The following is a 12088-nucleotide window of genomic DNA, read 5'->3' as shown; positions in this document are numbered from 1 at the left end:
CGAAACCCATCTCTAAAAAAATTTTAAAAATTAGCCAGGCATGGTGACACATGCCTGTAGTCTCAGCTACTCCAGAGGTTCAGGCACAAGAATCACTTGAGCCCAGGGGGTTGAGGCTGCTGTGAGCCGTGATTGCACCACTGCACCACAGCCTGGGCAACAGAATGAGACCCAGTCTCAAAAAAACAATCATAAAATAAAAAATTAGCCAGGTGTGGTGGTGTGTGCCTGTGGTCCTACCTATGCAGGAGGCTGAGTTGGGAGGATCTCTTGAGGCCAGGAGTTTGAGGCTGCAGTGAACTACAATCGTGCTGCTGTACTCCAGCCTGGGTGACAGAGGGAGACCCTGTCTCAAAACAAACCAAACAAACAAACAAAAAACTCCAGAGTAAAAAGATAACAAGCTTTCTTTTACCTGGATTTATCTCTCGGTAAGTTCCAATTCCATAAGCGTCTACTATGTTCTGAAAGCCATAGGTAAACTTGTTGGTTTTGTTATAGGTTGGGGGAGTCTGGTTTGTCTGCATCCTGTTCAAAATGGAAGGTACAGTGGAACCACTGTGTTCCTGAAAAACATGAGCACATTTATCAAAATTAGCTTATCCTCCTAATTGTGGTGGTGGTGGTTACACAGGTGTGTATTTCTCAAAACTCATCAAATGGTACACATAAAAATATGTATTTTCTTTTATGTAAATTATATCACAAAAAAACTAATGGAAAAAAATAAAACTAGATTATCTTTCCCAGCCTTTGGGAAAACTGGGACAAGGTATAACATTTATAATGGAAGATTTCTATTAGATCCTGTGAAATACATCCTCAATGTGAAAAAAATTTAACTTTAAAATATGTCACCGGGCCGGGCGCGGTGGCTCAAGCCTGTAATCCCAGCACTTTGGGAGGCCGAGACGGGCGGATCACAAGGTCAGGAGATCGAGACCATCCTGGCTAACACGGTGAAACCCCGTCTCTACTAAAAAATACAAAAACCTAGCCGGGCGAGGTGGCGGGCGTCTGTAGTCCCAGCTACTCGGGAGGCTGAGGCAGGAGAATGGCGTGAACCCGGGAGGCGGAGCTTGCAGTGAGCTGAGATCCGGCCACTGCACTCCAGTCTGGGCGACAAAGCGAGACTCTGTCTCAACAAAAACAAAAAAAAAACAAAAAATATGTCACCAAAGAAAATGTAGAACTGCCTCCATATCTGCCTTTTTATGAAAGTTGTTCTCCCCCTTTCATGGAGAAAGCAAAGTATGTTCTCTGGCTCTCCTTCTTCACTACGTTCTCTTAACTTCCTGATCCCTTGCAGTCTGATTGAGCATGCTTATGCAAAGTGACTGGCTCCTGACCAAAGAGCTTCTCTCCCAAATGCACGCCCCTGACATTGGAGATCTTTGGTGAAAATCTTTCTTCCTTAGGAGTTCTCCTCCTGCTCGCTAACCATTCCTTTTCTCTCTTTGCTGGTTGTTTCTGCTCTGCCTACCTGATAGCATTGCAGGCCCCCAACCTTTTTTTTCTCTCTATGACCTCCCTCTTGGAGGTCTCATTGCCTTCCATTCTCATGACTCCCATCTTCCTTAGCTTTGTCCCCTTGACTGCTTGACATTTCCACAAGGACCTCAATGTGACTGGAACTGAACTTACCATCTCTCCCCAATCAATAAGCTTCTCTTGCTGAACATTTACTTCCATCATTGGAACCCTAATTCTTCTGGTCACTCAGCTTTGATGCCTCAAAAAGATGTTTAAATCTTTCTCCTTGTATTTCTCTTGCATCTTGCTAGGAACCAGGTATCCCAACTGATTTTTCCTGCAGAACATCTCACAATTCGTCATTTTTTTTTTCCCATTTTCAAGTCCTACCTGGGGATTCTTATCATTTACTACTCTATGTCTACAATAACCTCCTAACTGAACCCGTACCTACAGAATCTCTTCACCCTTCAATCCAACCTAGATACTATCAGCAGATTACTCTTTTAAAACTGCTTTGAGCCAGAAGCAGTGGCTCACACCTGTAATTCCTGTACTTTGGGAGGCTGAGGCGGGTCGATCACCTGAGGTCAGGAGTTTGAACCAGCCTGGCCAACATGATGAAACCCCGTCTCAACTAAAAATACAAAAAGTTAGTTGGGTGTGGTGGCGCGCGCCTGTAATCCCAGCTACTCAGGAGGCTGAGGCAGGAGAATCACTTGAACCAGGGAGGTGGAGGTTGCAGTGAGCTGTGATCGTGCCACTGCACTCCAGCCTGGGCAACGAGAGCAAAACTCCTTCTCCCAAAAAAAAAAAAAAAAAACTCCGAAGGTGAAATGTCATAAAAATGACGTTAATGCTACTATTTATTTTATCTTTTGAGACAGAATCTCATTCTGTTGCCCAGGATGGAGTGCAGTGGTGCCATCTCGGCTCACCGCAAACTCTGCCTCCCAGATTCACTCCATTCTCCTGCCTCAGCCTCCCAAGTAGCTGGGACTACAGGCACCCACCACCACGCCTAGCTAATTTTTTGTATTTTTAGTAGAGACAGGGTTTCACTGTGTTAGCCAGGATGGTCTTGATCTCTTGACCTCGTGATCTGCCCGCCTCGGCCTCCCAAAGTGCTGGGGTTACAGGCATGAGCCACCGTGCCCGGCCAAAAATGACGTTAATGTTACTATTGATGGGAACCTCTCTTCCTGGCCACGAGCTGCGTTGCTAGCTTTGGGGACTCACCGTGCCCCTTCTGAGTGCAAACTGGATGGAGTCAAGGTCGGTGACAGGGCACCAGACCTCTGCAATCAAGCATTTCTGAGTCACGTCTATGTTGCACAGGTTCAGGGTGTGGTAGATGGCCTTCATCTTCCGCACTTTGATGAACCAGACACGGATGTTCTTAGCAGCCGCCTGCAGAACCCTCTGGCGGTGATCCTCCGTTTGATTTAGAACCTTTGGGGAGAAAAGGAACAAGCGAGGGATCCTTTTAACACCAGATTTAGATCTCAGGATATGAATGGCAAAGAGGCACAGCTTTCTGAAAAGAATTGCCAGGGAATTGTCTTTTTCTTCCTCTGGCTAGAATAGTTTCTTTTTTCCCAATTACAAGAAATTAGAGTTCTAGTTACTAACATTCACTTTTATTTAGCTTCAACCTGAAAAGAAAACTGAGAAAACTGTTTTTTCGCTTTTCTATATATGTTCAATCCTACCACCAGTCCAAGGCATAACAAATGTAGGTCACTACATTTAACTTGGCTCATTAAAGAGCAACAACTTTCTATGTGGGGACTGTAACTCAGACTTGAAGAAGTAGGCATCACAAGCCCAAGAGCTGATAAATGAACAAATCCACACAGAACCCCCTGCACATGGGTCAGCAACAGGAAAGGGCGGAAAGAGGCGGTGCTGAATACCACCACATGCCTACGCTGGAAACATGGGCCAGGAGACGCCGCGGGATCAGGAGCACCTGTGATCTTTACAGGGGGCTTGGACTGCCACAGACCACTGCCATCATGAGGGCAGCTAAGGTGTTACCTTTATGTCAGGCTTCTCAGAGGAAAAAATGGTTCAGTGTTGATCCTTTCGAAACCAGTACAGATTTCCCTCAGAGGAATCACTGTGCCAAGACTAGGGTGGGAGGAAGGTACAGGAACATTTTACATTCCATTGGCGTAATACCAAATATTTAAGTTTTTTTTTTTTTTGAGACGGAGTCTCGCTCTGTGGCCCAGGCTGGAATGCAGTGGCGTGGTCTTGGCTCACTGCAACCTCCGCCTCCCGGGTTCAAGTGATTCTCTTGCCTCAGCCTCGCAAGTAGCTGAGATTACAGGCGCACGCCACCACGCATGGCTAATTTTTGTATTTTTAGTAGAGACGGGGTTTCACCATGTTGGTCAGGCTGGTCTCGAACTCCTGACATCATGATCCACTTGCCTCGGCCTCCCAAAGTGTTGGGATTACAGGCGTGAGCCAACACGTCCAGCCCATATTTCAGTTTTTAATAGCAGAAGTGTAGCTAAGCCTGCTGCTTCCAATTGGAAGAAATTAGGCAAGCAACCCAAAGCACAAGTCTCCACCATAGATAATTCTTCAAGTGAGTTCAGAACAAAGCAGTAATTACTCCCTGAAAAACTGTCTTGGGCAGAGGAAGGTGACCTCCATAAAGAGGTTTGTTTTGTTTTGTTTTTAAAAGCAAAGCCATGGCATGCTAGGGAAATACATCACTTGAAGATAGCTACTTTCTTTCCTTCTGGTTGTGGACTATTTCACAATTACTCTTACTCACTCCTGTAATCCCAGCACTTTGGGAGGCCAAGGCAGGAGGACTGCTTGAGGTCAGGAGTTCCAGACCACTTTGGGCAACATAGTGAGAACCTATCTCCACAAAAACATACCAAAAAATAATTAGCTGGGCATGACAGCAAGCACCTGTAGTCCTAGCTACTTGGGAGGCTGAGACAGATTGCTTGAGCCTAGTCGGTCAAGGCTGCAGTGAGCCAAGACTGTGCCACTGCATTCCAGCCTGGGTGATAGAGTGAGATCTGTCTTTAAAACAAAACAGAACAAACAAACAAAAAAACCTTTTTCTAGAAGGATGCTAAAGAAACTAGCAAACAATGTTCTATTTGCCTTTCTCTTTCCTCATCCCACTCCTTGGTATTCAATCCCTTTTAAACTTCCAGTTCCTACAGCTAGATTTTTAAAAAATCAAATTTTGGTCAGTTATAATGTCTACCGCACATGCTCTTTACATCTACCCATAGGACTGGAAGAAGATTAAGACAGCCTTAGAACCCAGAATGTACTAATATAGCCTATCACTCACCAGCAGTTCTAAAACTCTCTCTCTGGTTAAACAGGTAAGTGTATCTCAAAGGAGCCAGCAACAGTTCAGATTGGTGGGTCATACATGATGGAGGTCACTGAGAGTTGAAATGGAAGTTACAGGCTGGGCATGGTGGCTCATACCTGTAATCCCAGCACTTTGGGAGGCTGAGGCAGGCAGATCACCTAAGGTCAGGAGTTCAAGACCAGCCTGGCCAACATGGCAAAACCCCGTCTCTACTAAAAATACAAAAATTAGCCAGGTGTGGTGGCGGGCGCCTGTAATCCCAGCTACTTGGGAGGCTGAGGCAGGAGAATCGCTTGAACCCGGGAGGCAGAGGTTGCAGTGAACCAAGATCGCGTCACTGCACTCTAGCCTGGGAGACAGAGCAAGACTCTGTCTCCAAAAAAAAAAAGAGAAATGGAAGTTACAACGTATCTCTGACAATTCTGCCACTGCCAAAAGGAACTGCCTTTGGGATTAAGCATGTTTATTAATATTCTAAGGGGGTAATCATCACTTTCATTCTTTCAAAGGGAACAAAGCCCCACTTACCAGTCTTTCCTTCCATGTACACATAGTTCACAACTCCTCCCTCAGAGCTCTGTGGTAACTGTAGTGTGCATAAACCACACTTACTGCAATTTGGCAAAACTCCAACACAGTCTCTTCTTGGGTACAAAAGTCACACCAGGGCTTTTTGGCTAGACTGTGTGGTTAAGATCAAAGGTGACCGCAGGGATGCATGCCGAGCTACTGGGACTGGCTGCCTCAGGAGGGTGTGTGGGAGAGGGCAGAACTGACTTCTCATGTATTTTTAGATTGTTTGATATATATTTTTCTTAACTAAGCATACTTTTAAAAAATTATTATTATAAAAACTATCAGCCGGGCGTTGTGGCTCATGCCTGTAATCCAGCACTTTGGGAGGCCAAGGCAGGCAGATCATGTGGTTAGGAGATCAAGACCATCCTGGCTAACACGGTGAAATCCCGTCTCTACTAAAAAATACAAAAATTAGCCGGGCGTGCGGCGGGCGCCTGTGGTCCCAGCTACTCAGGAGGCTGAGGCAGGAGAATGGCATGAACCCAGGAGGCGGAGCTTGCAGTGAGCTGAGATCGTGCCACTGCACTCCAGCCTGGGCAACAGAGTGAGACTCTGTCTCAAAAAAACAAAAAACAAACAAAAAAAACTATCTCAGACTTGGCTTGGCACAATGGCTCACGCCTGTAATCCCAGCACCTTGGGAGGCTGAGGCAGGTGGATCACTTGAGGTCAGGAGTTCAAGACCAGCCTGGCCAATATGGTAAAACCCCATCCCTACTACAAATACAAAAATTAGGCCAGGCACAGTGATTCACGCTTATAATCCCAGCACTTTGGGAGGCCGAGGTGGGAGGATCACTTGAGGTCAGGAGTTTGAGACCAGCCTGGCCAACATGGTGAAACCCTGTCTCTACTAAAAATACAAAAATTAGCCAGGTTTAGTGGCACATGCTTGTAATTCCAGCTACTTGGGAGGATGAGGCAGGAGAATCGCTTGAACCTGGGAGGCAGAGGTTGCAGTGAGCCAAGATCACGCCACTGCACTCCAGCCTGGGCAAAAGAGCAAGACTCCGTCTCAAAAAAAATAAACGAAAATACAAAAATTAGTTAGGCATGATGGCACATGCCTGTAATCCCAGCTACTCAGGAGGCTAAGGCAGGAGGATCACTTGAGCCTAGGAGGCAAAGGTTGCAGTGAGCTGAGATAGCGCCATGGCACTTCAGCCTGGGTGACAGAGTGAGACTCTGTCTCAAAAAAAAAAAAAAAAAATCTCAGAGTCATGAGGTGGAGAGGAATTGAATATGCTAGGCAACAACGAATCTAGATGCTTAGCATTCCTGTCTCGTTTGAGGAGGGCTAATGCTATTTTTAACCATCATTTCCTGACACTTTCTCAGCTCCCAGAAGGACATATTACTCATGGACATTTCTTTTTTTGGTATCCTGGTTTGCTACAGGTGCCTTGTAGACCATTAGCATTTCAAGGAAGGAGGATGGTCTTGTATTCCAGTATTTCACAAAAACAAATTCCTTCCAGCCTTCTGCATACCATTTGGAGATCATCAATTCTAGTATTCACTCCGGAAGCCATTTCCTTCCTCTCCTGTGGTGTCTCAGGACAGGGATAGAGTGAGGCTCGGAACCTGGAATGTAGGAACATCGAAGTTTCTTAACTTATCTAATTTAAATAATCTCAGAAAGTAATCCTAATGTACCAGAAGGACCAAAACAGGATTAGGTCAGACCAATGTATTAAGTCAATACTATTTTTCTTTTTTTTTTTTGAGATGGAGTTTTGCTGTATCACCCAGGCTGGAGTGAAGTGGCACAATCTCAGCTCACTGCAACCTCTGCCCCTGGGTTCCAGCAGTTCTCCTGCCTCAGCCTCCCGAGTACCTGGGATTATAGGCACCTGCCACCACACCTGGCTAATTTTTGTATTTTTACTAGAGATGGGGTTTCACCACATTGGCCAGGCTGGTCTCGAACTCCTGACCTTAGGCGATCCACCCACCTCGGCCTCCCAAAGTGCTGGGATTACAGGCATGAGCCACCGCGTCCAGCCTAAGTCAACACTATGTGAAATGACCTGCAGACGAAGCAATTATAACATCTGAACTATCTTGACATTCTCTGTAGCTATGAAATTCCCTTGAGATTAAAAAAAAAAAAAAAAAAGTAAAGCAAATTATATTGTAAATTAACGGAGTAAGATGGCATGGAAAAAATTCTGTCCCTAGGCCAGGCGCAGTGGCTCACGCCTGTAATCCCAGCACTTTGGAAGGCTGAGGCAGGTGGATTGCTTGATTCTAGAAGTTCAAGACAAGCCTGAGCAACACGGTGAAACCTCGTCTCCACAAAAAATACAAAAATTAGTTGGGCACAGTGGCACATGCCTGTAGTCCCAGCTACTCACAAGGTTGAGGTGGGAGAATCAACTGAGCTCAGGAAGTCAAGGCTATAGTGAGCTGTGATCACGCCACTGCACTTTAGCCTGGGCAATGGAGTGAGACCCTGCCTCAAAAAAAAAAAAAAAAAAAGGCCAGGAACAGTGGCTTATGCCTGTAACACCAGCACTCTGAGAGCTGAGGTGGGCAGATCGCTTGACATGAGGAGTTTGAGACCAGCCTGGCCAACATGGCGAAACCCCATCTCTACTAAAAAAAACAAAAATTAGCCAGGCGTGGTGGCGCACATCTGTAGTCCCAGCTACTTGGGAGGCTAAGGCAGGAGAAATCGCCTAAACCCTGGAGGTGAAGGTTGCAGTGGGCTGTGATTGTGCCACTGCACTCCAGGCTGGATGGCAGCTCGAGACTCCATCTCAAAAAAAAAAATCTGTCCCTAAGGCAGAATTTCAGAAAATTGAAGGACATAACATCTATGCTAAGTACGGAGACTCACTGTCCCAGAATAATATGGCATTTATAAACCATGAGTCCTTAAGAATTATTTTTCCGGCCGGGCGTGGTGGCTCAAGCCTGTAATCCCAGCACTTTGGGAGGCCGAGACGGGTGGATCACGAGGTCAGGAGATCGAGACCATCCTGGCTAACACGGTGAAACCCGTCTCTACTAAAAAAATACAAAAAACTAGCCGGGCGAGGTGGCGGGCGCCTGTAGTCCCAGCTACTCGGGAGGCTGAGGCAGGAGAATGGCGTGAACCCGGGAGGCGGAGCTTGCAGTGAGCTGAGATCCGGCCACTGCACTCCAGCCTGGGCGACAGAACGAGACTCCGTCTCAAAAAAAAAAAAAAAAAAAAAGAATTATTTTTCCCCAAGTTAAGGAAATTGTGGTTCTTTTTTTCAGTTTTTAGTTTTTTATAGACATGGGGCCTCACTAAGTTGGCCAGGCTGGTCTTCAAATCCTGGGGTCAAGCAATCCTCCTGCCTCGGCCTCCTAAAGTGTTGGGATTACAGGCATGAGCCATTGTATCTGGCCACAACTGTGGTTCTGATGGTATTTTTTTAAATGAATTTAGGGCCGCGTGCAGTGGTTCACACCTGTAATCCCAGCACTTTGGGAGGCCGAGGTGGGTGGATCACCTGAGGTCAGGAGTTTGAGACCAGCCTGGCCAACATGGTGAAACCCCTTCTCTACTAAAATACAACAAAAAATTTGCTGGGCGTGGTGGCAGGTGCCTGTAATCTCAACTACTCGGGAGGCTGGAGAATCACTTGAACCTGGGTGGCAGAAGTTGCAGTGCACCGAGATCACACCATTGCACTCCAGCCTGGGCATGGGGTGAGACTCGGTCAGGAAAAAAAAAAAAGGAAAAAGAATTTAGTGGCTCACACCTCTAATCCCAGCACTTTGGGAGGTTGAGATGGGCAGATCCCTTGAGTCCAGGAGTTCCAGGCCAGCCTGAGCAACATGGCAAAACCCTGTCTCTACAAAGAACACAAAAAATTAGCCAGGTATGGTGGGCACACGCCTGTAGTCCCAGCTACCCTAGAGGCTGAGGCAGGAGAATCCCCTGAGCCCAGGCAGTCAAGGCTGCAGTGAGTGTGATCATACCACTGCACTCCAGCCTGGGTGACAGAGTGAGATCCCCCATCTGAACAACAAAAATAAAAATAAAAATGAATTCAGGTTATTTTGAATTGATTAAAATAGCCCCTAACATTATTAAAAGATAAATTCACTGTGTCGAGGTAGACTAAAAAGGATTTGTATTTCACTATTCCGAACTTTAAGACTCAACATTTGGGCAGCATGGCTGTGCCCTCCTGGTAGAGGCATGCCTCTCTTACCCTTCACAGATTTTCTTGACTCTGTTTTTCAGCTGATCGCCTTGGAAGAAAATGATAAACACAGACTTGTGCACGTAGTCACCCTAGGCCCCAGAATAAAAAAACAAGAGTTCAGACTTCTGTATCTGGATGAAAATCTCTTAAATAACCAACTTTTTTGGTGATGTAAGAACAACAGGCATTCTTTAAGGACATGGCAATCCCACACTTTAACCACTGCCCTCACTCCATTTCCTAAGCTTCACTACAAGAACATCTACCCTATAATCTCTAATTCACAAAAATCTTTCTCTATTTGTTTTTTTGACTCAACCAGGAGCTTGAAGCTAAAATGATGCTCCTCTTAGCACTGTTTAGACTTATTTACCAATTCAACTTTAAATCTTATATTGCCTGAATGATAAAAGTATAGGAGAGAAAAGAGAAGGAAGCCATTTCTGTCTGTTCTGGGACTTAGAAATTCTTAGATAAAAGGGGCTGAATAACTATAAGGAACTGAGTCCCTGGGAAGAATGCTGATGTAGAATCCCACAATTCAAGCTAATCTGGACTTTATGGGGCAGGGAGGAAGGTAATCCATTCCAAATACCAAATTTATACCTGAAGTAAGATGCAAGGACTGGAAGGAAAGATCAGAAAAAAAGGTATATGGCATGTTAACCAGGATTGTCTCTGATTGTCGGCATATTCTCATAGTCATACACAGCACGTACAGCTTTTATAATAACAAACAAAACTTCAGAAGGATAAAACGAGATAAGGAGTGAAGAAAATTAGGCTCAAGGGTCTGAAATCTCTAAATTCTCTAGACTAAACTAGAACCTATTCTTTGTGCGGCCTGATCTGTTATAGATCTCCAGGGTCCCCATTTTTGGATTTGTTGATAAAATAACCTTTCTGTTGCCAAGAGGAAACCTAACTGAATATTCCTGAGAAAAGTTCCTCATTAGTGTGACTGCAGATTACAATGTTTCCACAACTCGAAGGCCTTTGGCAAGATTGTGAAACTATACCCCTAAGCCGGGGGTTCAGAAGTGTCACCACACTCTTTCATAGCATGGAGGATGAAAGCCCTGCAGCTGCACAGCCCACCTAATCTGAGAAATCTCATAGTTCAATCTCTCTTCTTAGGTAAAGACACTAATTTAAGAAATTCACAAGATAATTCAAAACAGAAAAACTAACTTCAGGTTTCTAAATAACACTCGTACAAAAGCAAAGTAAAATTTTTGCAGTACATTTATCTTTACCTGTACTCCCTGAAATCAGGACTCACCACACCTAAATGCAGGTTTAGATGATAAACTCTGTCCCATTATGGCAAATGCCAAGATGTTAAACTGTTTCTACTTCCTGAAGTACTGGGTGGGGAAGATCATCCTATTTTGTGCGATATCTATAAACTAAGTTTCTAATCCTTCCAACAAACAAACAAAAAAACTTTACCAAGTAAAATTTCATCAGCTTATTAAGACCACAGTTTAGGAAATCTCTCCTTCTCTTTTTATACATGAATATTACCAAATTTGGGGCTGGGCAGGGTGACTCACGCCCATAATCCCAACACTTTGACAGGCCGAGGCAGGCGGATCACTTGAGATCAGAAGTTCAAGATCAGCCTGGGCAACATGGTAAAACAGTCTCTACTGAAAATACAGAAAAAATCAGCCAGGCATCATGGCGCACGCCTGTAATCCCCAGCTATTTGGGAGGCTGAGGCAGGAGAATTGCTTGAACCCAGGAAGCGGAGGTTGTGGTGAGCCGAGATCGCGCCACTGCACTCCAGCCTGGAAAACAGAGTGAGACTCTGCCTCAAAAAAAAAAAACAAACCAAATTTGGAACCAGATATCTTGCTTTAAAGTTAATTTTCACAAAAGACAAATAAGTGAAAATAAAAATTTCTAATCAGAATAACATCTACATAGGTAAACCTGAAAATATGTATATGTCATGTATACATCACACATTCCTACGTATCTATGACAGCAATTAACTTAGAGGAAGTACTTCAAATTCTCCAATTAGAGCAGAGATAAAGATAATGGCTCCTCTGTGGAAGAGCTGGATTCAGGTGGCCCCATGCTACGTGACTGCTCTGGGCTCCCTTTACAAGACCTACTCCACAGGATGCAATCTCCTTGTCTTACAGTCACAGGATCCTCCAGGGGGTTCTCGATTTCAGCCTGTCGCAGGAACACATTTCCCCGGCATACCCGCCAAAGCATGCGCTCAAAAGTAGGGATACGCTCCCGGTTAATGACACCAGCCACGAAGCTGTGGGGAGAAGAGGCAGATTGGAAACCTATTCCACGTCATGGGATGGAAGGTTTTAAGACAAGTCTTGTTCCCAGCCTCACCTATGAACCCAGCAGAGAGCTGACAGAGCAACTCAGGCATGAATCCAGAGCTGTAGGACTATCTCAACAGGCTCAGAGGAGGGCATATCCTGGTAGCAAGTGAATCCCCAGTCTCATTGCTCTTCTGAAC

At 45.2% G+C, this 12088-nt stretch overlaps 1 protein-coding gene and 1 long non-coding RNA gene across 51 annotated transcripts in view; one reads left to right on the top strand and one right to left on the bottom strand.

Moving 5' to 3' along the window:
- The window catches only part of ATP6V0A1 (ATPase H+ transporting V0 subunit a1), a 170944-nt gene that overhangs the window by 138300 nt on the left and 20556 nt on the right, over nt 1–12088 (bottom strand). For 39 of the 50 annotated variants that reach the window (XR_013406775.1, XR_013406774.1, XR_013406776.1 and 36 more), the window contains 5 exons: nt 11749–11875; nt 9601–9683; nt 6901–6994; nt 2713–2925; nt 416–566 (listed from right to left, as the gene is read on the bottom strand). Coding sequence is in view for 37 of the 50 variants with exons in the window: in XM_077971667.1 (XP_077827793.1) it covers nt 416–566; nt 2713–2925; nt 6901–6994; nt 9601–9683; nt 11749–11875 (668 nt within the window). In the remaining 13 variants the exon portion in view is untranslated. Of the gene's footprint in view, nt 1–415; nt 567–2712; nt 2926–6900; nt 6995–9600; nt 9684–11288; nt 11412–11748; nt 11876–12088 lie in introns of all 50 variants that reach the window. The other 11 variants (XM_077971662.1, XM_077971663.1, XM_077971661.1 and 8 more) reach the window with 3 other exon arrangements.
- Nucleotides 6587–11430, top strand: LOC144335735 (uncharacterized). Its single transcript, XR_013406858.1, has 2 exons — nt 6587–7151; nt 9390–11430. It is a non-coding gene; the product is annotated as an uncharacterized LOC144335735 (long non-coding RNA).

The sequence above is a fragment of the Macaca mulatta genome, chromosome 16 (genome assembly GCF_049350105.2).
Source record: "Macaca mulatta isolate MMU2019108-1 chromosome 16, T2T-MMU8v2.0, whole genome shotgun sequence".
In the NCBI taxonomy this organism is placed as follows: Eukaryota; Metazoa; Chordata; class Mammalia; order Primates; family Cercopithecidae; genus Macaca; species Macaca mulatta.
Note: the sequence above shows the minus strand (reverse complement) of the source record. Positions and strands in the feature narration are given on the sequence as shown.